The sequence below is a fragment of the Notolabrus celidotus genome, chromosome 20 (genome assembly GCF_009762535.1).
Source record: "Notolabrus celidotus isolate fNotCel1 chromosome 20, fNotCel1.pri, whole genome shotgun sequence".
NCBI lineage: Eukaryota > Metazoa > Chordata > Actinopteri > Labriformes > Labridae > Notolabrus > Notolabrus celidotus.
Window position 1 is genome coordinate 14,224,946 of NC_048291.1, and position 27,672 is coordinate 14,252,617.

The 27,672-nt window shown below is 41.3% G+C and overlaps 1 protein-coding gene and 1 long non-coding RNA gene across 9 annotated transcripts in view; one reads left to right on the forward strand and one right to left on the reverse strand.

The window, feature by feature from the left end:
* Positions 1-309: 309 nt before the first annotated feature.
* Positions 310-27,502, forward strand: LOC117832296. The gene is made up of 3 exons (XR_004635175.1): positions 310-502; positions 12,381-12,501; positions 27,418-27,502. It is a non-coding gene; the product is annotated as an uncharacterized LOC117832296 (long non-coding RNA).
* The window catches only part of LOC117832295 (BAH and coiled-coil domain-containing protein 1), a 63,734-nt gene continuing 54,885 nt past the window's right edge, over positions 18,824-27,672 (reverse strand). For 5 of the 8 annotated variants that reach the window (XM_034711377.1, XM_034711375.1, XM_034711374.1 and 2 more), the window contains exons 20-29: positions 27,377-27,460; positions 26,757-26,886; positions 25,897-26,011; positions 25,342-25,417; positions 23,381-23,489; positions 23,141-23,257; positions 22,864-23,034; positions 21,463-22,703; positions 21,082-21,318; positions 18,824-20,985 (exon numbers count right to left, since the gene is read on the reverse strand). In XM_034711377.1, the coding sequence (XP_034567268.1) occupies positions 20,776-20,985; positions 21,082-21,318; positions 21,463-22,703; positions 22,864-23,034; positions 23,141-23,257; positions 23,381-23,489; positions 25,342-25,417; positions 25,897-26,011; positions 26,757-26,886; positions 27,377-27,460 (2,490 nt within the window). In that variant the 3' untranslated portion in view covers positions 18,824-20,775. The remainder of the gene's footprint in view (positions 20,986-21,081; positions 21,319-21,462; positions 22,704-22,863; positions 23,035-23,140; positions 23,258-23,380; positions 23,490-25,341; positions 25,418-25,896; positions 26,012-26,756; positions 26,887-27,376; positions 27,461-27,672) is intronic. The other 3 variants (XM_034711379.1, XM_034711378.1, XM_034711376.1) reach the window with 1 other exon arrangement.

Below are 27,672 nucleotides of genomic sequence, written 5' to 3' on the forward strand. Positions count from 1 at the left end.
ACCACAGAATTGATCTTACCACCATAGATGATATATACAAATATATTAAAATGACTAAGTCTTTACTGACTGTGAAGCCAAAAGATTTGGAGCTTTCCCTGCACATAAGGTCATAAAACCTGCCTCCTCCATTCTGACAGATGGAATTAGGGGCACGCTATATAACTCAAATAAAAATCAAATACATTTGGTCCAAAAAATGTTTTCTGTTATTATAGTTAGTTCATATTATGCTGAGTTATGTCCAATTGCTCTTTTTTCTGAGAAGCTTAGTTTTTTAATAGTTATTGATTTTAAAATGAGGGGGTGTGATGTCATGATTGGCAGCTTTGTTGACAAATGTGGGCACCTGCATCGTTCTGTGCCAGATCAGCAGAGTGGAAGAGGAATGGTAAAAGAAAACATTGCGAACAACCAAACATGAATGTTAGCTTCAAATCAACACAGGAATCTGTTGTGCTGTGGATTGTACCCATCTGGGGCAGAATTCAATGTGTTAAGGGTAAGTTTTACTACGTGTAAAAAGTACAGTGATTTCATTCATATTCTGTGTTGGTAATGCATCAATGCCAGTAGATTTTTATTCAAGAAACTAAGCAGTAAAATAATATTAAGAAAGATGGCTTTCCATTATTTGTTCAGAAGGATATTGGTGTTACCACAGTGAAATCCATTGAAATCTAATTGTCTGGTAAGATGAAATAAGTTGAAAAATAGTGGGGAGTAAAGTTTTTTTTTAAAATCTTTTACTTCACTAGGTTGGGTGACAGGTTATTAAGTTCCTTCTTTATAACCTTGTTTTATTGATAACCTTCTGTTTTTTCCTTATTCAAATGGTTTGATTTACAACATTTTGCTTGATTGCTTGTCTTCCTTAGTTGTTATTCTTTCCATTAGTTAAAGGTTTACCTCCTTTTTTCTATTTCATTGATTTGCCCACACCTGATGCAGTGGTACTGATTAGGCCATTACTGGTAGCCCCAACCTTTTTAAGTTTTTCTGCCTGTCTTCACAAAATGTTTGCCTGATGAAAGTTTAGTACTGAAATGTTGCCATTCAACTTTTTATGCAAGTTGGACAATGTGCTGGATTCTTGCAACTCAAATGTTGTGTGTGTAGCTTCTTCTCACTTCTCTCCTATGCACCTGTCCTAAATTAGATGTGCGAGGCCCTTTCTTCGTTTTTGGTATGTGGTGCAAAAATATAAACATATTGTGGAGAACAAAATGTCAACAGGCTCTGTAAGTTCTATGACTTGTTCAGTCTTTTTCCACACAGTAACACTTCAACATCAAACATAATGTTTGCTTTAATGTGAGGAGTAACAGCTAACTACACTGACTTGAAGAATGGTTTCAGCATTTTAGGGACCATTAGTGGAAGAAAAATGATCCTAAATCATTTTGAGGTCAAAATGTGTCAAATTATTGATTTTCTTTAGAAATGTCATTAACATAATATGTACAGAAAGTGGGTATACCATCACAACAGTACTCTGACAAAGAGCAGGTCTGCTTGAAATATCACTGCCCTGACAAATTACATTTTCTGGCTTTTAGAACCCTGCAGTGTGGGAGCTTTCTTTCTTCTTTGATTTTCTTATGAAACTCTTACTCCACTCAGCACCTGCCCTCATTGTTTATGATGCATGTGTGACTTGATCTTTGTACATTTTTTGAAGTCGTCATCAAAAAGGCTCATATCTTGTTCTAAGCTCATAGTGGCATTTCAGTATGCTCAGCAGTTGACTAATCTGCCCCAATTCCCTCTGACTTTCCATGTGTTTTCACCTTGTGAACACTGGGTGGCAGCAATGTCATGTAGTCATGGTCAGACATAGTGTTCAACCAACACAAGGAAGAGTTACCTAATATCCATCTAATAGGTGACTTAAAATGTATCTTTTTACAATGTCTGTTTGTGTTGTACTGTAAATCGTATGGTAGTTAGGATGATTCTAAAACAAGCCACATATCCACCAAATTAAATATCCATCATTGGTCATTCTCATGCTATACTGTGATCATTATTATTCCTTGACATTATTATTGATTATTGTGTAAATTGGGATCATTTGTCATGGCAGGGATAACAACACTAACTAAGCATCTTCATCTATGAGAGTATGTGGGCTGACTTTTGAGAGACCATGCACCTATTTCAGTTGTCAAAGTCATTTTACAGGACATACACTTTGAAGATTTCCCAGTGTAAAACAATCAAACAATAGTAGAACACTTTGGCATTCTGTTAAGGAAAATAACAACAACTAAGTAATCTTGGTTTGGGCTTGGAGTCAGACAAACAAATTGCTTGGACTTTGAAAGATATGATCATTTGCCAGACCTGTAAAGACCAACAAAGGACATTATTGAGTTGCACAATGAAGGTTTAGGGTCCAGGGTTTGAGCCTGATTTGGAAGAACATTTTGGCTCCTGCTGCAAGATTTTCTAAATCTGTCAGAAATCTGTCTGCTAAGTCCTCTTCCTATGTGGGAATGCTTTTGAATGTCCACCATTTTCATTTCAGTCATGATAGTTTTGTTAACAAGTCCTGGTTAAATCACAGTCCTCTCTCTTATGCATTAGTACAGATACGTTATAGGCCCCTTTATGAATATTAATTGTCTTGGATGCCAAATATAACATCCACTCATCTATTCTGGGACATGGCCCAGCTCTCTTTGAACTTTGAAACAGTACCCCTGTGTTTGGTACAATTGATGCATGTCCAGTAGATGGCAGTGTTGACTATAAATTGAGACTATGTTCTCTCACACATTTTGATTTGTATGTTCACTGGGTTATGCTGTCACTAGTTTCACAAGCTTCCTAATAGAAATAAGTTGCTTGGCCGGTTAAACACAAAGCAAAACTGAATTGGTTTGTGATACAGTGCAGCAAATTGATTTCTGAGGGTAAATAGAAGAGGATTCTTTTTTTCTTTTTTCCTTTCTTCCTGGATAGTGCATGTCAGCCAAGTGCACATGTGTATCAGTCTGATTTCCCCTCAGCTATTTTGTCAGATAATTTAAAAATGACTGACTTTGAGAACAAAGGCGCATAAATACTAAGTTCCTTTTATTGCATGTTATGTGAATGTCATTCATATTTCACAAAAAAAGATCATGGAGTGGTCACAAAACCATGGAAATAGGAAAGTTGACCAAGCAACAATATGCTGTGACACTGTAAAAGACATTTTGAAATTTGCTGTCAGGATCTCAAATACAATGACACAGGAGCAAAGTGTAGAGTGAATCATACTAATAGAAAATGGGGCTCTGTATCCACTCCTGTGACTTCTTCCAAACACAAAACAGAAAAGAGCAAGAGGCTTTTTTTTCACCTGTCCTTCAGATGCCCCCACTCCAGCAGGTAGGGGTTGTCCGACACTCCAGGAGCCACATGAGCAATAACTGTATGCCATTTAAACCGTGGTGGTCCAGTGCCCATGCCAAGTTGCAATTATAACTTGAATGTCTTTAATTTCTCACCCTCTCTGTCTTTACTAGGTGTCGCCCCATTGGTCGCTCTCCTTATGCTTTTTTTCTTAACCCCCCTCTATCTTTTTGCGCCAATTTCTCCCACTGGAGTTCCTTGACAAAAGCATTAATGTAAGCCAAGGAAAAATGACTTACTTTGTTGTTAACTCAAAATAAAATGATTGAAGGATGTTAAAGGGAAAAAAATGAATAAAACTTGCAAATACAGTGACGCATGCATGTGCATATACCCGCACACATACTGTAGACATGCACTCACACAGATCAAATGTTGAGCTGAGGTCTCCCCACGGGGGCAAGAACATGGATTAATGTGCAGAGTGCGATTATTTCATTTATAACTGTCCTGGACCTTTTCAGATAAGCCCGTTTTTCAGGTTGCCATCTCAGTAGCACCTTTTAGACTGCATCTATTAGCCTGCCATGCACTCAGAGCTCCATTTAAAGGGCCAGGACTCTCCCTGTTTAGCTTAAATTGTAAAGCACCTTTAGAGGTTGTCTTGTGGCAGATTGAGCCCCATTTCCCAGATGATGAAGGTGCGAAAGTTAGAAGAAATGTGAAAAATGACATTGATTTGATTGTTTCTTCAAAAAGAAAAAACATTCAAGATGGGAATTTACTAATTCAGGTGAGGCCAGATTCTGGCAAATTCAATGCACTTTTTTAATAATTGTGAAAAATACTCATAAATAAGCATGAAATGGTTTCTCCTGTCCTTGAAATGGCTCAAGGTTTATAAAATCACAGATGTATAACTAGTATTCCCACCTCCCATGCCCTATATACAGTACATAGGTCCAAAAATGTCCTTTCTTTGCCCTCTTGGGCCCTGTGGGACCCTCCTGCTCCCTCTAAAACCAGCAGAGGAAAACGAACCATGAGACATGCAGTTAAAGTAAAATGTAAAATGGCTGCCTTGGCTGGGATTCTCCTTTCTCAGCAGCTTGGTGCTCACTGACCCCATTAATCCAGGTGTTCAGTCATCTACAGGACCATCCTCCCACAGGCCGTTAACGGCTCACCCCACTGTGTTTGCCCAGCCCTTACCCAGCCCATCCCGGCCTTCTCTTCTTCGCTCCATCCAGTGAAATGGGGGCTGCCAATGAGCTAAGTGTGGACAACCATATAAATGAGCCTTGGTAAATGTCAGGCCTTTTAATACCCGGTTGTAATGCTACATTTGTTTTGTTGGCTGTCATTTGTTTTTTAGCGTGAGCCAAACTTGTTAAACCCCCCCTCCCCCTCCTCATTCTGAAAGGAGTGAAGACAGAACTGGTGATGCAGAAAGGGAAGGTGGTATGACTTAATTGGAGGTTACTTTGCTGTCAGGGTAATACATTATTGACAAAGATACCTCAACTCTCAGGGAGGGAAATCAGCCTGTTAATAGGTAAGCAATAAAAGCAGTTTCTCATTGATTAAACTGCAGGCTGGTGGACATTGCATTCAGCCGTGCACAGACTGGGCTCTTGTTTCAATGCAGACAGGGTGAGCTTTAAGGGACAGGAGCGCTCATGTTAATGTCATCCTTTGCTCACTGGCTCTGACAGCAGGGCTAATATGAGGCCTCAGCTTCTGCCATTCTGACAATTCCCTGTCTCTTTCATATAAAGGGAATGATCATGTGAATTACAATGACAGGTAATGGTTGTCTGTCTGTGAGAATGTGCTTGTTTGTGTGTGCGAGCTAACTTAAAGGTGGTTGTGAGCTTGCATGCAAAGCTAGTACTCACTACCCCTGTGTGTGTGTGTCTGTGTTTTGTTTGTGCCTGTGCGTGCATGTGCATGCATACACAGTAATTTATGTGCAAACACATGGTGTTTCAGCATCTCCACATGTTTGGTCTGTTCACTCTGACGTTTATGCACAAGCTCTGCCATTCTGTGAGAGCTAGACGTGTACGTCGCAAGGCATTTCTTCTCTCTCACTTTTTTACTGCATTCCCACATGCCGAGACTGTAAAGGAGAGTGATTTACACATAAGTGCATAAATAGTGTGAGCTGGTGATACAGTCTATGTCTAGTACCTCTCTCCTGCTGATTTCAAAAGCTTCAGTCATTCCCAGGGTCTTTTAAAGCGGGTCAGAGGGGCATGTTTGCTTAGCGCCCCAGCGAAATGTGTAAGCAGGACTGTTGGCACAATAGCTAGAGGTAACAATAAACAAAATAATTCAAACAGTGCAATTGTTAAAGCAAGGGGATCATCACTGAAATATAAATTAAAACAACATTTTTCAAGGTTTGTCACATAGTCAAATAGGGATAGAAGTCATCACTAGGCTACTCATGGCAACATGTGAGGTCAATACTGGCGCCGATAGCTAATGAAACTGGCCAGGAGACAGCAGTGTAGGCCAGCAGTAGGAATAAAGGGGACAATGTGTGGGAGGAGAGACAGTGATGAAGAAAAGAGAGGGAGCCCTTATTATGTAGTGTGAACTCAGCCAAGCTGTATATCCAACGTCTGTCTCCATAAGCCCTGAGCACTTGCTATGTGTTCATCCAGACAGAGAGATGCTATTTGTCCTTGCAAACACACACACACACGCACACACACACACACACACACACAAACACACACACACACACACACACACACACACACACACACACACATACATACACACAAACACGCACACACACACAGATTCCCCTCAAACAGTCTATGGTAGCTTGTCTGACAAATTGGGCACATTTGTTCGCTGGAGAAATTTTCATTGAGCAACTGAGTCTCCCCTCCGTCTCCTGTTGTTTCTCATTCAGAGGTTTCCTCCCCTCTTCCTCCGTCTGTGGGTCGATTGTTTACAGCAGGAAGTGCCTGGCATCCCCTCACTTGGCATTGGGAGACAGTGACTTGGCTGGTGCGGGTAGCCCAACATCATTCACAGTCCCAGTGCCTGCTTCAGTGTAATTCATGTGCTTTTGGGAGGCATCCTTACCGGAATAGAAAGCATTTTCGTTGATTATTCCGTCTGTTTTTGATTACATCCTGGCTGGCCTTGGAGAACTAGTAGACAATTTAGCCATCATTTGTAGATGGGTCAATGGGCCCAGGCTGGAGGTTTCGGTTGGGGTTCAAAATAGTAGATTGGCTGAGCTTTTTATTTGTTACAACAATGATTACAGGAATGATTGGGTTGTATTCTCTTCTACGTATGTTTACAAATCGAAAGGTTCCCAGCTTGTAGCTTTCAGTGAAATGTCTTAACAATTGAATAGATTGCAAATAAATTTGGCAAACATTGTCTTAACCACACACAAACACACAAACACACACACACACACTCACACACACACACACACACACACACACACACACACACACACACACACACACACACACACACACACACACACATGCATGCCTTTACTCAGAGGATAGGACAGTGGATATAGTCAACTGGGAAGTGATAGTGGAGATGACATGCAGCAAAGGGCCTCAGGTTGGATTTCAACCACCTGTCAGGGACTACAGCCTTTATACATGGGGAGCATGATTTAACCCCTGAAGTAAACCAGCATGATGATCCCTGAGCGTATTCTCTGTGGCCATCATTGGGTCAAGATTTTTTTTATACTTTGATATCTAAAAATGCTTACTTGTATTTCCACCAACTGTGGTTTGGTTAGTGGTAATATGAAAATGATCACACGATGTAACCCTGTCTCTGGGGAATTATGATACAATAAAACTAAAATGCCTTTCTTAATTAGTTGAGGAGAGAAAGTAATCACTGACTGCTTTATTTTACTGACATTTTCTTTTAATTGGAACATAATAATTACATAATGAGCTAGGAGGTGGCAGGGGTTTATGGTGGGTGTATGTTGATGAAGAGTATGACTGTCACACCCATAGACTGTATTATACATGGAAGTAGTTTCTGTGACATCACCCATTGGTTTTGAGGCCTTTCGTTGGCTGTCGCCATATTGGAAATCTTAACCTTACTTACTTACAGATGACCTCACTACAGGCACAGAGGTGGAGTTGAGGTCAGCTTTAGGCCTACTTAGAAGCAGCTGCAGTGTGCCTACCTGTCAGTCAAGTCAGCTGTGCCCCTAAATATGCAAAACTTGTAATTTTAGAATCATTGAGTTATTAAAAAAAAATTAACCTCCTGTACGATGTGTGCCAATAAGTAGAAATTTGCTATTCAGAACAAAAACGTTTTTTGATCCAGGCTGTAAACATTACAATTTTTGCTGTAAATATGCCTTTTTTGAATCGGTGTGTATGTAGCTTACGGTGCTTTTGCAGCCAGCCTCAAACAGACATTGCAGTTTTTACCACTTCCTTAGCTGTACATTTCAGTTTAGGCAACAAGTCCCTCTGGTAAAGGTCAGGGAAGGGTTGTGAACCCTAACCCTTGTAAGATTTTAATAAAAAATTGTAACGTCTCGAGTGAGTGCTGAATTTTCATTTCTGTGTAAAACACACAATACAAAATTTGAATATTGTCACTGACAGTGGACAGTGAAAAACTGTCAAAACAGACAAATTCTCAGAAAAAAAAAATATTGTAACTGTCATATTACTATGTTTCTGCAGTATCTGTTTATTCAAGGATCTCAATTAAGCTGACTTAATCCTTACGGAGAATGGAATGTTGACTTCAATACAAATTCAAACTCAGCTAGCATATACTGTTGAATAGACGTTTCAAAAATGTCTATGGATACTGTCGATCAAAAGACGTTCAATAAGGGTTCAAGAGTGAAAGCTTTTTCAACGTCTGTTTGAAGACATTGATTCAATGCCTATGTTTAGACTATATTTCAATCGGGAATCTGCTTCTGTCAAAAGGTTAATCACACTTTCACGAACATTGACAGCAAATTTGAAGCCTTATCACATATAAAGTGAGCAAAGGATCTCAGTCACCATTGAAAATCTTATAAGCAAAAATTGTCAAATTGTCCAGCCCTCATCACTGTTAGCCACCAAGAACTGTATACAACCTTGTTATCAACCACTTGGAGATTAAGGCATCTTTTTTGCCTCATAGTAAATGCCCCGGCATGTACATCTTCTTTTTCTTCTGCTGTAGCGAATGTCAAAAACTGTTCTCCTTACATCTCTAGGCCTTCTAGTTAACATAACACGGCCCATAAAAGTGTAGAATTTATCAGTTTTGTATGAGAAACAAAATGTGTTGAAATTCCATCTTTGCATAGATGGGTTTTCAACCAGTGCTGGAAATCACCTCAGAGTAATGCGGTCAAAATTAAATCATCCTACCTTTTTTTTTTTAACTAGAATGCAAAACAGTGTTTTCTGACAGGTTAATGTTGAAACTGTATTTTTGCTGATTGAAAACAACTTAAAATTTAGTAATATAAGTCAAGACCCAATTTCAACCTTTTTTCAACCAAATTATTTGTTGACATCATGGTTAGTGCTCACTGGGAAGTTACATGTCTAGAAGAAAGGGCTGCATACAACACACATGACGTATGGTGATGGTGGAAAACATAAAACCTGCGTAGTATCAGCATGTTTCCTTTGTCACTGACAGTTTGCATGCTTACATTTGCATCTAGCCTCACAGACCCGAACAGGCCTGAAGTCTTACTAGACTTCAAAATGAAGATGATTAATCCATCCCCTCACTGTTTGTCCGGCCCACTTCCTGTTGTTTACCCAGCTGTGACACGGGACAAACCGTGAAATGGAAGATTCTGCTGTCTTCAATGTGCAAACAGAGTTTTTGCCCTTTGACCCTTGTGATGAACGTTGCATGATCTGAATAGTGCTAACTTCTGCATAAGTACACCAATTGCTCTCTGCTGAAGTGCTAAGCCTTCTGGGGCAGTTTGTGCTGGGTGTGCTTGTATTTCCTTGAGCACGCACCACCTGTCAGCAAGCAACACAACTGTGCGTACATGTGTGTTTGTGTTTATATGTTCATGCATGGACTTTACAAGCATGTCACAAACCATGACAAGTGGCACAAGTCGAAACGCATATGTTGTTTTTCTATAACAGTAAGAGGGTGCGCTCTTATTGAGGAGCTTTTAGACCATGTAACTGTATTCCAAAAGCTTTTTGCCAGTGTGTGCTTTTGTTAGTGCACATACACATGTAACTTTCTCATGGGGCTACCTGATCCGATTACATTATCCACCAAACATCAAAGGGTTAGGAGCTGTCTGCCTCTATAGTCATTAAGCCCTCTCTTAGCCACAGTAAATCAACGCTGTGCCGGCAACAGCTGCTCTGATCACCTATTAAAACTTCCATAATGTGCTGTGTGTACAGAGTGGGGCCTGTAACCTGACACTGGCCAATATACCCTGGATAAAGGCCATATTGAGCCTTTGATCTGGTTCCTATGGTCAGGATAGTGAGGGAAGTGGAGCTGAGTGGGGAGAGATGACAGAAAAGCCTTGCCTCAGGGCTTGAATCCATGCAGGATGCAAAACAGATATGGCCTGCACTGTAGATGTATTTATATCTCAAGGCACCAGACTATAAGATGTTATCACGCTTTTAGCTCAGTTGGTTGAAGTCTTTAGAACTTAATGTATTCAAAGCTGGAGATTTCCTCAGCAAATGCCTGGTAACGGCTCAGAAAAGGCTTTATCTGATGTGATGGGAGCTGTACATTAAAACTAAGTGAAGGAATGCACCATGCACATGTGAAATGCTTCTTCAAATACTACAAATACAAGTGTTAAGAGCCAGATCTTAACATTGAAGAGAACACAAAGCAGATTCTTGCAATTTTCCTCAAAATGATTTGACCACAGGCTTGGTTTTTCCCCTGATCTGGTCAGAGAAATTGTGTGAAAATCAATAGTAGGACTAGCTAGCTGGACGACTGTCAGTTTGTACAGAAGCATACACTCAGGAGGCCTGTCTCCATGGAGACACAAACAGGGCATAGGACCGCCCTCAGGTGAATGCTCTGTGTGGCTCCGCAAGCTGAATTGGTCCATTTAGGTTTCATTTTCTCTCTTGTCTACATCTTTCTCTTTCTCTTTTTCTTTCACTTTCTCCCCCACTGTTCGGCAGCGGGCCCTGAGCCCGACTCTTCTATCTTTTGCTTTCATTCACTCACTTTTGGTTTCTCTCCCACTGACAGGTTGCAGGGCTTAAATTCAAAAGAAGACATAAGGTGATATTGGGTCTCTGTACATAACAACTGTCACAGGACATTCAGGGGATGGATGCTGATTTGCTTCTGCTAAGGTTGCAGGGATGTTTTCCAGTTGATCTCACAGCACAGGCCATGCATGCTGAGCTCTTCCCTCTCCTCTCTGGCAGAATATCTCTTCACCTTTATCTGTCCTTGCCTCTCTTTGACATTTCCTCTAATATTTTTTTTCACTAAAACATGCAGATTGTTAAGCAGTATCTCACCTCTTTATTAAAGAGACTGTATATGGCCTCTTTTTTCTGTATCACAAGGTACATTTAGTGCTTTGAGTTTGTTTCCAATTTAGCGCACCAACCCCAATGGATTTGTTTGAAGAAAATAAGAGATGTCTCCAAAATGTCTGATCAAAGCCATGCTTAGTTGCCCAGGGGCTTCAACTCATGTTGATAAGATGTCCAAGTGCCAGTCATGGAGCTTATGACTGCACAGTATCTAAGCAGATTGTATATTTTTAAAGTGCTAGATATATTCGAGGAGGAGAGGAGAGTAGAGCAATCCAGTGAAGGACATGGATGTGTTTAAGGGCTCTGGCAACTGGCACTGGGGGCCTGGCAGCTGGGTAGAATTCTTTTATATCCTGCTATGACTGGCACTTTTATACACACACACAGGCATGCATGCATGAGTACTCGCTCTGTCTCTCTCTCTTTCTGGATGTCTCTCTCTTTAATACGCTCACTCACCACTTGTGCCATTACACACGCTGATATCCCTTTTCATCGTGGGCGAGGCTACTACAGCGCAAGGCACATAGGAGAAGAGGTTTTTTGTGTGTGTGTGTGTGTGTGTGTTTGTGTTTGCAGCAGCTTAAAATGCTGCACGTATGTGTCTTCATCTCCCTCAGAGGTCTGGAGTTTATTCGCAACAGTAGATCAGTTGTTTTGACCACCTGCAGCCCAGATTAGGGGTATGAAGGCATAATAGAGCTGGAGGCGACACTAGTATGTTGGGAGAGAGGGGTTATATTCCAGGAAAAATTCAGAACCTTAGAGATTTACCTAAAGATAATTCAAGCTATACATTCCCTGAAGAAAAAAATCAGAAACGTTGAGATTCTAAAGAGGTTTTTTTTCACGAGAAAAAAAGAAAGATTTGAGAGACGATTTTTGAATACTGTCTTTGCTGTTTTTTCAGTCTTTTGCCTTTTTCTCCTTTCCAAGTTTTCCTCTTTTTTTGTGTTCCATGAACCCCATAAGAATGTTAACTTTTTGTTTTGCCATACAGATACAGAGAATCCCAAGATTCATGGTTGACTTGTTAAGATTTTGGAAGTATATTGCAGAAACTGATTGAAAAATGTAGGAATGAACACACAAAGAGGTCCAAGTAGAGAATAGGTGAGACAAAAAGCCCATTGATCAGGGATGTACAGGCCTCCATGAAACACTGATGTTGTTAGCTTATTTTGCACCATACATTGTTACCATAGCAACAAGAAGAGGCTTTTTCATTCACATCGATCAGGTCAGAATTGCTGTAAATGATGCACAATGACTCGATATGTCTCTTAATGAAACACCTCTAAACCTGCATACTCAAACACAACTTGAAACAGAAAGAGAGAGAGAAAGAGACAAACTGATGCTAGTTCACATATGAGCGCTTGCACACAGATGAAGGGACATATAGACCAAGGAAGGCCCATATTCCACTAGCCCCAAGCAGCAGCTATTGTATTGTGATAAATGGAGTGTCTCCTGTCTCTGCAGCCACACAGCCCTGCAGCGGTCCACTGGGAGCCTGAGGATGCTTGGTGGCCTTCCTCCAGGTTTCCTGTCTCCTGACTCAGCACCAGCTGTGCACACCAGCAGGAAAAAGAAAAAGCAAAGGGTAAAAATAATTCACTGGAGATTCATGGTATGGTGTGACCCGCAGGCAGTCAGTTAGACAATAGTCCTTCCTCTACCTGACAGCTCGGCAGGCAAAGCGTTTTCTGAGGAGGGATCATCATGCTCTGTGAGATAATGGCCCATATGGATGATGTCATAGTTGTAGAAATATAGGGTACTCAAATGATGAGAACGCAGTATGTTCTTAATGACGCCCCTCCAAAGCTGTGTTTCATTGTAAAGATGTTTGTACCAGTTTATTTTAGATAATCTGGATATGATTGCTTGCTTATTTTAAATCACCGCAGAAATGCATCCCATACGGAGACAATTAATCAAAAGCTAAACTTGGCAAATTTGTCTTGCGGTTTGAAGACAATCTCCAACAGTTGCCCTGGCTGACTCTATGCCCAGAAGCCACTCTGGCATTGAAGGAGACTGAGCTTTATGGCAACAATGGCAGGCGTGCCAGCAGGGCCAGGCAGTCGTCATGCTAGCAACCACGGTGGGCTGTCAGTGAGAGAGAGCTATGTGGCAGCACTGTGCAGTTGAAGCGCCTGCTCTCTCCATAATGGAACAGCTGTTTGGAGCGCGGTGCGCCAGGGCGCTGGAGCACAGAGTAAATAGAGGAGAAGAGCAATGTAAACAGAGATGGGATGGCGGGAGCTGCTTCCCTGCTACCGTGAAAGGGGGTAAACACCCCAGAGAACTAGACGGAGGGGTTGTCGACACAGGAATGCACAAACACCACTACACAGCAAGGTGTGGAGAGAAAGAGGGGTGTATTGTGTAGGATGAACAGCAATGCTTGTGCAGCTTCAGGTTCCCAGACAATACCTGAACTGTTTATTCTTCTCTAGATGGTATGCATGATTACAAGTTTAAAGAATCTTATCTGCCATCTAGCTCATAAACAAGCAACAACCTCAGATGGTGAATCTAATGTGGAAGTGCAACACAATGCAGTTACTTGTATATCCACTCCAGGCTGGCTCTGAAAGACAAGAAATTCTGCCTTAGTTCCCATGTTAAAAATGCCCATTTTTACAGCAGGTGTAAACAATGCATGAGGCTGAATTTCTACTTAACTCATCTGTTTTGATATTAACGCTACAGGCTATGCATAATGAGGCATAATTAGGGTGTGACTGATTTGACTGACGAATGTGTGTGCTTTGTTGCTGTTTGCCAGAAGGCTTAGGGCCCACCTCAGCTCCTCCTCTATACCTGCTTTTAAAGGGGATGTGTGCATTTATAGTCGACTAATCAATAAACATCATCACCATCACTAGTCTAAACCAGAGTCACAAATTGGTTAAAAAAATTATAAATGATCGTTTTGAAATGCCGGTCATGTGTTGTATCTAAGCTGTAGCCCAACCTAAGGGCTGATGGCTTCTTCTAGAGTGACACAGTTGGCAGTATTTTGATCTAGAAAATGGAGATAAGTTGTATGTAGGCTGTGTTAGGTTAAACGGTCATATAAGCACTCAAACATAGCAATGCACAATGAGTACAGGTATGTGGAGGTTATCCTGCAAGGATGACCGCAGGCCAGTGATGCTAGCTCTGCATGGTATATCCTCAGACTCTTTCATGTGTGTGAGCCGGGTTAAACACATTTTGCTGAATTATGAGTGTTTTGATTGATTTCTTACCTGTAGACTTGTTGCCTATACTCATAATCAAAATTCCCGTTAAGCACTTGGAAAGTAACATCCCTAGTCTTTAGCTCAGTCAAAAGTTTGATTCAGTGTTTTTGATATTGTCGCCACCATCAATGGGCTGCACTACATCTCTTCAGAAACAAGGGAGTGACGTTGCTGAGGCTGTGTCCATGTTTTATACATGAATGAATGGTTCTGATTGGACTTTGTATGGAATGTATTATCAAGCTCACTAGACTCTTTTTCAGTGGACCAAACCCAGTACTAGTTTTATAACTTTATTTCTAAGTGTTTTCAGCTGTCCCACACTAATGAATAGAGAATAGAAAGAGCAGGCACCGGACTCTTTTAATAACAGGCTGTAACTTTTCCTACTATTGTTGGATCAGGAGTGTGGAGAATGGACATTAGTGGAAAAACAACTGCAGGTGTTCCTCAAAGTCTTATTGTTAAAGGACAAGTGGGACACATAAAAGCATCCATACATGTCAGATCAAAGCCAGATTTTTGTTGGTGGTGAGGCCGATTTTGGCACCAACTAGTGAAAACCAGCCCTATTGTCAATGCAGATGGGTAATATACTTAACTCCCCTGGGCTTTTTTAAACAGGTGTATGTGTGAAAATGTAGGTGCAGAAATTTTTGATATTTCGGATATACTCAATTAAAGAATGCATCTATCTGACTGGAAGAAAGTGTGCATTTTACAGGAATGTGCTTTGTTCTCCTCTCTTTTTGTTTCCCTGCAGCATTAATTCATTTATGCTGCATCTTACAACATTAGGCAAGATATTTAAAGGCATCAACAGGATAAGTCCAACGTGAAAATATATGCAAAAAAATTGAACCACTATAAAAAGAGGGAAGAACCTGATAATGAGTCATGCATTTAATATTCTGTCAGCACCATGTAAAAACAGGGTTGCAATATTACATCAGAGTTTGTGAGCAACATATGTAGCGAGGAGCAACAGTAATCCCATGTAATGCTGCGAAAAGCTCTCTTTGCATAGCTGATACAGAATCTTTACAAGCCACTAATAATGAGCAACAGAGAAATGGATTAGGGGTGGCATGGCTGGATGTGGGCCACGGCAAGCAACACAGCCTGGTTAGTGAGTGGCATATGTCCATGCAACACAGGAGCACATATTAGCCTGGCTTGTCTTTATAAGGAAGTGTAGGTATTTGCAAACAACAGGTGGTTCAGATAGTAATTCAATGTTGAAAGCCTCATGCAATGCATGCCGTAAACATGCACACTATTTTACTGTGTGGAAGTTTCAGGAAATTGTTTTTGGTAGATGTAGTCCTGAATCTGCACCCAGCAAAAAATGTTTGGGGTCTTATTTATCCGCAGATTCGTCCAAAGTGTCTCACACTTAACAGTAACTTTACTTTTTCCAAATTCCCGCTTTTTATGCACAAGCATATTTCTCTCTTCAGCAAGTCTTCTATACTATTTGTATCTAAATGTAGACACCAAAGATGCTCAGTTTTTCACGCTGTTGCTGCACTATTGCTTCACTCCATGGAGGAATCATTTGGAAGCCTCTGTGTTATGGGTTATTCTACAGTGACTGCATCTGCTCCATAACTGATATCCCCAAACACGAATGATCAAGGTTTTTGTGCCCCTAAAGAAGAAGCAGTCAGCATCTGATTGATCTGTTTGTCCTGCTCTCTTCTCCCAGCACCATGTTAAGACCCCTAAACCTCACCCCAACCCCTCTGCTACGCACACACACTGGGCCGTCTGTCCCTGGTTCAACCCCCTCACAGTCAGAGGCCAGACAGGGTCAAGCAGAGGGCGCAACATTTATGAGGTGTAGATATTTGTGCAGGAAAGCATTCCTCCTGTTGACACTGAGCAACACAGTCTGGATGCTGAGCGAGCTGAACCAGACAGGCACTGAAACGACAGTCAGGCAGACCAGCCTGTCGAGTGAGAGGTAACAGAGCCCAGGTTCTTATTTTTTCAGTGTACTGGCCTATTTTAGTGACCTTATCTTTTTCTGGAAATACTGCATGTTTGGGCATCTTAGTCCGAAGTGAATAATTAGTTTAAAAAGTACAACCCTTATTGCCATTATTCTATTTTTATGATATTAGATCACTGATGACGCATATCTTTGCTCTGTTTCTCTAAACACAGAAGACAGATCCCCCTCAATACATGGTAATAACCTTAACCCCCTTACACACCCACTCTTAACCCCATCTACAGCTAAGAGGCTGAGAGAGTCCCTCCTGCCCCCATGCTGCTGATGCAGGAAGGGCCACGGCTCTGACACGGGGCAGTGGCCATAGTCAACACTAAAGGTTGTGGTAGTAAACAGAGCTGTTTGTGTTCACTGGTCCGCTGTTGGAGATGACTGATGTGCCCATTAGCCCCTGTCTGGGCATTAGGGGGAGGGGTGATGGCGCTCGGTCTCCATGCGGGACAAAAAGACCCCATGGGCCTGCAGAGAAAGGTCACTGACCCATATTGTGTTTCCTTCAGGCCTAGCCAGTGGTTAAACCACTGACGGAGGTTACAGAGATTGGCTTTGTCAGAGCTTGTGAGCATGTATGCAAATGTACAGATGCTGCAGGTTACAGCTTGTATAGTGGTACGGAGGAGTATACCTGCTGCTCTAAGAACTGCATCACAATAATAGACTTTTATAGAGTCATTATTAAAAGAAAAGGTGCTCTAGTATTTAGTATGCTGTGGTATATTTTCTTCCACTAGAGGGCACCCTCCTTTACATTTATTCTCCATTTGAGAGATGTGATGTGTTCATCATGTCTCCTTTGTTTCATCTAAAACATCTTATTGGAACAATTCTTGAATTGTTGATATTGTATTGTTTTGATTACTAAAGTCATGATACCATTTATTGTAGATTCATTTTGTGAATATTGCACACTGCACATAATTTTTACATTTACAAAATCCCCAAAACATGAACTCTTTGTATACTGACAGACCTTTTGAGAGCGTGACAAAATGATAGCTTATGGGCCTTTTTCCTTTTTTGTTTGTTTGTTCGTGTGTTTGTTTGAGTGTCCACCAGATTCACCAGAACACTCAATTAGTTTTGAAATGAAACAAGCAAATTTACTTTATCATAAATCACGCAAAAACTCAGATCTATCCCAGAATCAGTCAACATCATATTTACAGAGCTTGGCAGCTAAACCCAGTAGGCTTTATTTGATGCTGTGACAGATTTGTCTCTATTTACTAAGGAACTCAAAGCTCACATAAACTCAGTTCAGCCAGAGACACTAACAACAAAGGATTTACCGCAACAAATAAAAGAATTGGCAGAGTAAGAGTTTGGTGCTTTACAAATGAATCAAAATTTCTAAAGGGAGTACATTAAAACTTCCTGAGGTGTGTAAAGAACAGAGGCCTGCACGCATAAAAATAAAATATGTGTTGTACCTAATGCACAACAAGGCAAGGGCTGCCTTTGCTGTGTGTAGTAATAGAAAAATAGAACAGGTGGAGGATGGGGGATAGTTAGTGGAGAAATCAGCTGTTCAATACAGGAATAAAAAGTAAAACCAGTTCCTTCAAAGGGAGCGTAAATGATCAAAAATAAGAAAAGTTTGACATTAAAGCTTCTAATTGACTTGTTGACTCACCTTCTTAGTGAAAAGAGGCAGAACGGCTGCACAACATAAGTGCTTAAGCTGAAGTGGTTACTCCCTTTTGTTAAAGGTACAGTGTGTAGTCGCACAGACTGGTAGAAATGGAATACAATATTCAAAAGTATGTGAGTATGAAAAAATGTTCTATTTTGGTTAACTTAGAATGAGCCTTTTATATCTACATAAGTAACTGGTCACCTCCCATGGAGGTCGCCATTTTGCACCGCCATGTTTCTGCAGCAGCACAGAATGAACAAACTAGTAACAAACATGTTTTTGTATTTAGTGAAGATCATCCCCCTTAGTTACCTTTAACCCTCCTGTCAAATTGACCCTTTTTAAAGTCTATTTTAAGCAATATATACCTTCCAAACCAGCTAAATGCAGCATAAAAATCTGATCAGCATGTGACAGATGTGTTGTGTTAATTTATCAACATCACTTCATAAAAAAAAAAATCAAAATTTAAAATAAAGTAAACAAAAATCTATGTCATGTCAAACTATTGTATTTATATTTAGGACTTTCCAATGTACATCTAAAAAAGTGTTTACATTAATTTTAATGCAAAATTATTGAGTTATCCTCATTGAACCATGAACTGTGAGAATTGAAGAATACCAATGGGCCAAAATCTTGATTTAAATGGTTAGTAATGTTAAAAAATGTGTATTGGGATTTTTTGGGGTTCTGTCACTTTTGGATAATTGAATATGCCCCGGGTCATATTGACCCAGGAACATTATTGCTGTTCCAGAGAAACGAAAATAACAGGAGGGTTAACGGTGATTCATACATGGTTGATTTTCTTTTTCACACAATCAAATTCATATCACAAACTTCAGTTGGTGAGTACAGTAATGTTTTAGTGCTGGTATAATTAGGCTTCTTCTGTTTTTAAAGTAGAAAAAAGATTAAATTGACTCAGTTTCATATAAATATGTATGATGGAAATTGGCAAGTGCAGTGAGATGAAGGGGGGTAACACTAGAATAATGAAATTAAGGCACAGAGGTTTGTGGATGAGAAGAATCCAGTGTTGCTTTATTTCTTTTCACTAGATGGCCTCTACAAGACCAGTTTTATTTAAGAAATGCAAATGCGACATCACACCAAGAAAAACAATGTCACATTCTCATAAAGCGCTCTTGGCATGAAAAAACAGCAACACTGACAATAAATAAATGTTGGCCAACAAAATAAAACTTTGTGAACAAAAAAAATACTCAGGATTGCATATCAAACAAGACAAAAAAGAGACAAAAATGTACTTGGCACAAATTAAATAAACTTAAGTCATTTTCAGATTACGTGAACCTAACCTATGTCCATTGCTTTGTGAATCTGATTGTCCTTCACAGTTAGCATTTTGAATGTGCGTGTACTGTACAAAATAGACACAGATGGCTGATGAAATTAAAATAGACTAATTCCAATAAATTGTCAGCACACCACGTCTTACTTTGTCAGTACCTTGACCTTCATAGTCACACTTCCAGGTGGCCTTTTGCTGCATATGTTTGCACTAAACACAACTGCAGGTACATGTGCAAGAAACCATTGTCACAATGCAAAGCCAATATATATATTTATGCACATAGTGGAGGACAAGAATTCTATAAGTTACCAGTGATTTCTGATTTGAGTTCAGTACAGGTGCTCGACATAATGTTAAATTTAAATAAAGAAATAAAGATATTAAAGACACTTTGGTATTTAGTCGGTCATAATGTGCTGAACTATGCATTCATGAGAGCACATTTAATGCATTTTCATTATAAGACCCAGTCTTGTTCGTCATTGATTTGTGTGGACATGATTATAGTGATGCCTGGACACTCATCACACACAAATATTGTGTCATAACGGTATGCTCATATCATTAATCTTAAATCATTTTGACCCGTGATTGCAGTCCAATGGGATCTGCCTTGTGATAATGACCAACTGAGAGGTACATAAATAAAAAGGTGTTATTAGAGTAGGATAACAAATATGCAAAGACACTGAACACTTACAAAAAGCCACTTGACCTATTTTTTAAACAGGATGACCCTTTTCTCTAAGAAAGTGGGCCTTGTCCTGTCATAGACTAAATCCTTCTGTCTTTGTTTGTGCTCTGTCTGTCTCTGTCGGTCTCAGCAGGGCATATGCAGTGCAACACGAACACCTCCAATCTTGACTTCCCAAAGCAAAAGGAAAAACATGTATTCTACACCCATATAAAAATAAATCAATCGCAAACATGGAAAGATACATCTCATATATACAATAAACTCCTATATAAAATAGTTTTTATGTACATATAGACAACAGACAACAATACAATAATTGAACTGTACAATGTACACCTGAACTGTTTAGACAGGCGAGAGGTACTGAAGTGTATGGCTTGATTGGGAAAAATTCCAAATATTTACAGACATCAACTTTACATCCTTTACATGTTTTTTACTTCCCTGGAATGAAGAGGTCCAGGGGGAGCCCCAAGCCTCACTTTTGTTTCCATTCCCTTAGGTAAGGCTACCTTTTAAAGAATTGGTCCACAAAGACTATTCCACATGGTACTTCCACAGAAAAATTCACTCTCAGCTCTCCTTTGGTGGCATATAATGAGAGCTGGAAACATGAGTCTCCTTAAAGTTGTCCACAAATGGATCCATTAAAAAGAGATTAGTAAGACGATCGAAATGCCACTTATTGAATTTGCCCAGGAAGAGCCAGACTTTCTCTTATTCTTCTTGACAGGATCAACCTGTTTGGGCATCCCCTCATTTCCCCTCATGCTTGTCGACTCCAGCGTGTAACCTCAGGCAGTCCTGCTTTAGTGCTCACATTTTAGTCCATGGATCCTTGAGGCAAACCCAAGGAATACTTGTCATCCTCCAGTGTCTGAGAGTCTTGTAGATAACTTCTTGGACTTTAACTTCCTCCAAAGGAGTCCTTCAGTAGTGTCCTCACTGAGGTTCAGCACAAGATGGAAACCCCTTCAGCAGTTACCAACTGACCAGATGTGGGGTCATACGTCCCGGCCAGGTAGTAAAGGTCTGGGGAAGTACTGTTCGGCTTCTGATTGTGAGTCAGACACTCATACTCCTCCCTGCTCACCACCTGGCACTTATGGGAGATTGTCTGGACGTCATTCTCATCCTCATGACACGACTGGTACAGGGCGTGCTGGAAAGAGAAAAAAAAGGGTCAGTTCTAACAAAACCCACAAAGAGAAATTATAACGTGAATGTTTCTCAAATTTACATCTCCATCACATCTCACCTTGCCATCTTGATGCCTCTTTCCGAGCTTGGTTTCTTCAGGGTGGTAAAACCACTTGACTTTAACTACCATGTTGGAGGTCCAGGATTCCCAGAAGTTTTCAATCCGGCCTATGTACGGGAGGTTTGGGCGCCCAGCTGAGAGGAACACAGCACAGTCTCCCACTTTCATGGTGTCTCTTCCTCGCACAATAGACTTATAGAAGAGCTTCCTGGCCTTGCCTTTAAGACCTCGCCGCTGTGGAGAACCAGACACTGTGACCAATCTCGTTTTCGGTTTTAAGGAATATTATTAATATCCCCTTAAACTCTAAAGATTTAGTATTCTTATTGAAGGCAAGAAGGACAAATCTTGCTATGTTGAATGTCTAACTTTTCTCACCTGTGTAGGGTTTCCTGACCACCTCCACATTTGTCGTCCTGCAAGGAATGAAGACATCTTGGGCCTTGGAATAAATGAACTGTCATCAGGAAGCATCCTAGGCTTCTTTACAAAATCCTTGGATGGTTTAGAGGCAGAACTGATGCATTCTTTCCTCTTCAGGGACTTAGAATTGGACACCTGTTCGGGGAGTCCTCCTTTGGCATTGGAAACAGCCACAGCTTTGGCCACAAAAGAGTGCTGGTGTGGCCTTGATGAAGTGGAAGGTTCAGAGGGCTGCAGGAGACCCCGGTGGGTAGACAGACAACTCTGCAGCATCAGCGTAGAACTCTCCTCATCCTCAGAGCTATAGGATGAATCATTGTCAGAGGAACACAGGCTAGAACTGGAGAGAGAGCCTGAGGAGGAGGAGCTTGAAGAACCAGAAGAGGAAGAGGAGACAGAGAGACGAGAAAGGAAGCGGCCAGCCGTCCTTAGTCCTCCTGAGGCTGCAGCCAGTGCAGCCCTCCTCCTCTCGTCCTCTTCATCATCCAGATCAGAGTATGAGCTGTGACATTCTCTGTGGTAGCTGAAGCCCATGTCTGCGTATTCACCCAGACGTAGAGAATCAGAGGGCTTTCTTTGAGGTGTTGTTCCTTTCACGAGAAGTTCCACCCGGGAGGCACCCCCCTTTTTGTTGTCTTTAACCAGCAGGACTGGGTGTGAGTAAGCCTCCGTCCTTGGCATACAACTCACACCAGAAGATCCACCTCGCAGCAGTAGAGCTTTGCTGTTCTTTGTCTTTGGGGAGGTCACTCCTTCATGATCTAACTTGACCAGGAACTCTTGTCCAGACTTCCTGCTCTTTGGCATGACACACTCGTCCTGCCTGCACCTCTGATCATACAGACCACTTCTGGAGCCCAGAGACAAACTCTGACTTTGCCGTGTAGACTGAGTGCAGAAGGACGAATAGCCATTTGCAATGCTGCTGAAGGAGTCCACCTCAAAGGAGCTGCTGCTGAAAATGCCTTTGGCTGGTGTAGAAGCCAGCATCTGGGACTTAGGCAAGGAAAAGAGATCATCCCCCTTCCCTCTCAAGGCCTTCCTGGGTGTCCCGTTGAGCTGGAACAAGTTGTCAGACGTCCTCTTCCTGGTGCTCGTCATTGACGGCCAACCCAGGAAAGGTGAAGGGTTTTTATTGGCGTTTTCAGCCTGTTGCTGCTGCTGCTTTTGTTTCTTCCCAGAACCCTTTGGTCTCCCTAAAAATGAAGAAATAAATGTTATTCTACATTAAGACGAAAACTGACTGTCTCAGTTACACTGACCAATTTTCAAGAACCTCTATACATGTTACACTTGTTGCATGTTTTTATTTCTTGTCTCTAGGTGAGATTAACAGTTGTAGGGATTCTTTTTTACCTGGTCTTCTTTTATGGACAGTCAGAGTTTGGCTGTTGATGTTGTTGATAACATTATTATGAGTGCTGAGTCTGTCAAGAGGTCTGTCACTGATGGGAACCTGCTCCAGGCAATAACTTCTCTTGGCTGATGTCCCGCTAGGTATCAACAGAGCAGGCGAAGTCTCCGGACCTAAAGGAAAAGATGTTGAAGATTTTTAGCATTTAAGTAAAGATGCTCAATAAACTGCAACATGAAAGCGGGACAATTTCCAGAAATGCCGAGTGGAAACACCCACAGTAAATCTGGTATCCTGGAGGCAGGAGGCGGATGTTTGGGAGAGAAATCTTCCCTCGGTCTCCATCATCAAACTCCACCATCACTCCTCCTTGCTTCCCTTCATCAGATGAACCACCTGCAAGAGACGAAATTGTACTTCCTCAGGAACGGAGGGGAATCAGCAAATGTAATTCAATGTATGATTAAACATATAGTTGAAGTCACAGGAAAACAGAGATGGAGGAAGCTGATGACTCACCTCTGCGGACGTAGCCTGGGTATAAGCAGCGTGAGCGTTCACTCCAGTAAGCACACACCCTGGTTCCTTCGCTGAGCATGGCCTCTGATTCAGGACGTACATCCAGGACCTGAAGGCCAGACCAAAACATAATAAAGATTCATTACAGGGCACATACACACAGGCCTGCATGGATGCACACACACACACACACACATACATACAAACAGTGTGAGGGCCATGGGGCATTGTGCATGGGCAGCCACTGTGCCACGTTTCCAAGCGGCACTTATCTCATGCCAATGTGCCAGTCAGGGTTGAAAAGAACGGAAGCCATGATGCAGTAAATCCTGACTTGCTGAGTAATACTAAAGAGGGCCTGAATAGAGGGCTTGTGATTGCAGGTTGCCAGATCCTCCCCCCAACAATGCAGGCAGCCCCAGCATCCGCCACTCACTGGGGGCTCTTTCAGGTTGCTTTCATTTACTGTTGCCATGGCGAGGGACCCTTTGACTGATGAGGTGTGGATGTGGGTGTTTGTGTGCATTGGATAGGGAGAGGAGGCACAGTGAAAATCGGGGTATTGGTATCAAAGTCAAACAAATGACTCGTAACATAGAATAACATAGAGCCAGCTGCTATCTGATGAATGTGTAGATCAGGCTGACGTTGTCACAAGTGTGTGGTGTCGAACTGAGGGGGGAAAGGAAGAGACAAGCCATCTGATTGAAACTAGGCGATCTTCTACTGCAGAACAATAGCAAACAAAATATGTGGGACTTACTTGAAGAGTATTACTAGATAAATAACTAAAGAAAAAAAAGGTCTGTGAAATTCAAGATCATTTAAGTATTTAAGTATATTTAAGTATATTTGTGCATTTCTCTCAGCTAATAATACACATGATGGAAAATGTGGGGTTTCAAATTACAGAAAATATTCAACATTTACGAAACAATTCATGCTATTTTATTTGCTAAACAATGGTGTTTACGTCTTCTGATCACTCAAAGGGCTTTTACATTACATGTCACATTCACCTATTCACCACATAAATGCATTAATGACAGAGGCTGCTACGCAAAGTCCCCATCGTTATTAACTAATCCCATTCAGTGCAGTTTGGGATAACGTGTCTTGACCCCAGACACTTTTGCATGTGGACAGAGGGATCGTACCCCCCAACAGTCTGATTGACAGACGAACAACTCTATCACTAAGCCACGTGACTTTCAATGAATGAAAGAGGCTACAGGCCAGAGTAGAACCTGGTCTGTCTGCTATATGGGTGTGCCACTTAACCATTAGTCCAAATCTACGCCCTTCATGAATGTTTTTCTTTTTCATGATCAAGTGTTTTGCTTTATCCATGCAAAACTTACAGACAATCAACAGGCTAAAAGCTAGTGTGTAGTTTAGATGTTATATCATGTACAAAACAAATAAAGCTGAGATCTGAGCAAAGTCTATGTGCTTTCTTCTTCAACAGCTTTCCCATTCCAAAATCAAAAGGAAAACCCTTGAGTTTACAAATCATGGCAGGATTGATTAGCTTGCCTCTTCTTTGTAATGTGCATTATCTCGTCTATCTGTGCCTGTAAACAACTGTTACCTTGGCAACAGTTGGATGTAAAGTCTACGTCATCCCCTATTTAAACTCAAAAAGCGTGAATGGATGCAGGTGTCAGTGGGATTATCCCACCCACACGCAGAGCTGGGTTTAACAGACATTCTGACACACTCGAACACAGAGAACTAAAGGTCCGGCCTCCCATATGTTCATATTCACATAAGAGGTTTAGATGGCCTCAGTGACCCTGAGTGACAATCCATAGAGGGTGAAAGAGAGTAGTAAAGGCAGAGCTACAGAGTGGAAATGCATTTCTGTTTTAAGGAAACAGAAGTGCTGAGCAAACCAGAACACCAATCAAGCGATGGTTTTTCCTTGTAAAGAATTTTTAAACACGTCAGGGTAAACTTACAGCTTCTTGTAGCAGTTGCTCCAGTGAATAGATTCTTGGGCGGTTTCCTCTTTCACCATCAATAACAATGCTGAAGCTAGAAAAAAAAGCACAGCAGAGGTAGAGAAAGATGAGGCTATTTTCAGACGCTTGTATTGTGTTTTCCTGACTCCCATGTCATGCGTTACTCCCACTCTGCTGCTATTATAGAGTCTTTATCATGCCTGAGCCGAAGACGCTGTATTGATACTCAGAGATTTGTATGTGGGTTGCTAATGTAAGAAAAATAGACCTGAAGACATGACTAGAGTTAAAAACAGGCTACATTTACTGGCGGTAACTTTTAATCCTCTAATGGTTTTTTTCCCGATCCCAAAGTCTTGTTGCCATTATTTCTGCTCTGGTGGGTTGATATCTGGATGGATGTGTTAGCCTCCAGGATTGTACATTCATTTGATTTTACACTACTTTCTGCTCTATTTTAGTATCTGTGTTCAGCTCGGACCTAGTTTTAGCGTATGTGCTGAGTGAACTTCAGCAAATGGCTGATCTTTACAACTGCTGCATGCTGCTTACATGTCCGGGATCTCAAGAGTGCGGACCCTGGAAGCATACAGAAGCTCATCTTCCTTGGAAATCAGCACCTTCAAGCCGTCAACTAATAGATCTTTGGTAAGGACACAGTTTGGAGCTGTAAAAGAAAAGGAAAACATAAATCAGGATTGAAATTTTCAGCACTGTCATTCTCCACATAGAACTGACGTCTTTTCTGATTGGTCCTGACATGAACTGGCAAACCCCTTTTACATTTCTTGATAAAGACAGGCCTTGTGCATCACATCTTCACATTGTTTTCATATCACCTGTTAGTATCAAATCAACCACAGAATGTGAAAACTGCGGTAAACTACATTGTAAATGCTGACTCCAACTAGCTTCTGACTACTCAAGAAATCAAAGAGGTGGAGCTGAGGCAAAAGCCTTGATGCCAAGCAAACAGCTTCAACACCTTTCAACACATTTCAGTCAAATTAGCCATGACGTCTTATTATCTGGAATTCTTAGCCTTGAAACAATCGAAAAAGATGATTTTATACAAAAAATGAACCCCTCTTATAGTTGTCACAAATAAAGATATGAGGTAAGAGACCAAAACTGTTAAAAATTAGCATTTCAATAGGAGCTCTCTTGGGGATTTCTTGGCTTTTTGAGACAGCCTCAAGTGGACACTCAAGGCACTTCTGCATTGGCTTCATTTTGCAACACCGGAGGTTACCACTTGGGATCACGAAGCTTGCATCCTCTGCAAATGTGAAGCAAAGGATAGTTCCAGATACTATCCACGACTTTACTGAACCAAAGCTGTACCATGTAGCAGAGAGGAAGCTTATTTTCTGCTTGAAACACTGCTGAAAGATATCCAGTGCTATCGTTACCTTCGGGGCTCTTGCTGTTGTATGCACGCTCGTTGTCCTCCTCCTCCTCTGAGAAGCTGCTTCCATCCATCTGAAAGCCCTCATCAGCAGCAAAGCTCTCCAGCAGCCTGCTCACTGCTCGTCCCTTTGACTGAACATAACAGAGGGGGCAGTCAGAGGAATAAATTAATGCAAGGACGGAGTATAAGAGAAACTTGGAGATGGAAGTTGTGATGGAAGAAAGAAGAAATTGTTTAGCATGCTATTCAAAGTGGAAATTAACTGCAGGGGACATCACAGTGCCTCCATCATCTCCTATCAGTAACAAGTTTACTCTTAACATTTCTTCACTCAGTCATAGCAGAAGGTGTGAGCCTCCCCCCTTTCCCATATCTCCTCTCCCATCCTCGCCTCCCTTAAGATTACTCAGCAGGAGGTTGGGCTATGTGCAATGTGCTAAGTACTTTTAATAGTTCTACAGTAACAGTCCTTAGGGTGAGAAATCTGGGACAGTAAGACATCACCAGAATTGTTAATAGAATGTGTGAAGGGTGGCTTTTTTTCAAGAATCACATTCTGTTTGACGGTTTGCGTGTGTCTGGTGAACTGAGTGAACGTGAGGTGTTTTTTGTGACTGGTACCTGCTGATCATTGCTCCTTCTTCCCCTGCTGCCCTCCTCAGGTTGTGATGATGGGGCTCCAACTGACCAGCAGCCTCTTCTCTGCTGCGGCAGACAACATGATGAGTAACACTGTGACTTATCCCCACAACTCCATCAAAAACAAAAACTGTATCAGACATTTCTTGAAGACAATAAAGGCCCTAAGCTGTTTTTGAAATACACAATGGGAGGATTTGCATAACTTCTTTATCCCTTAGAATTCAAGCAACACTATAGTACTCCTTTGTCTCTAATTCAGCATTTTGAAATGTCTG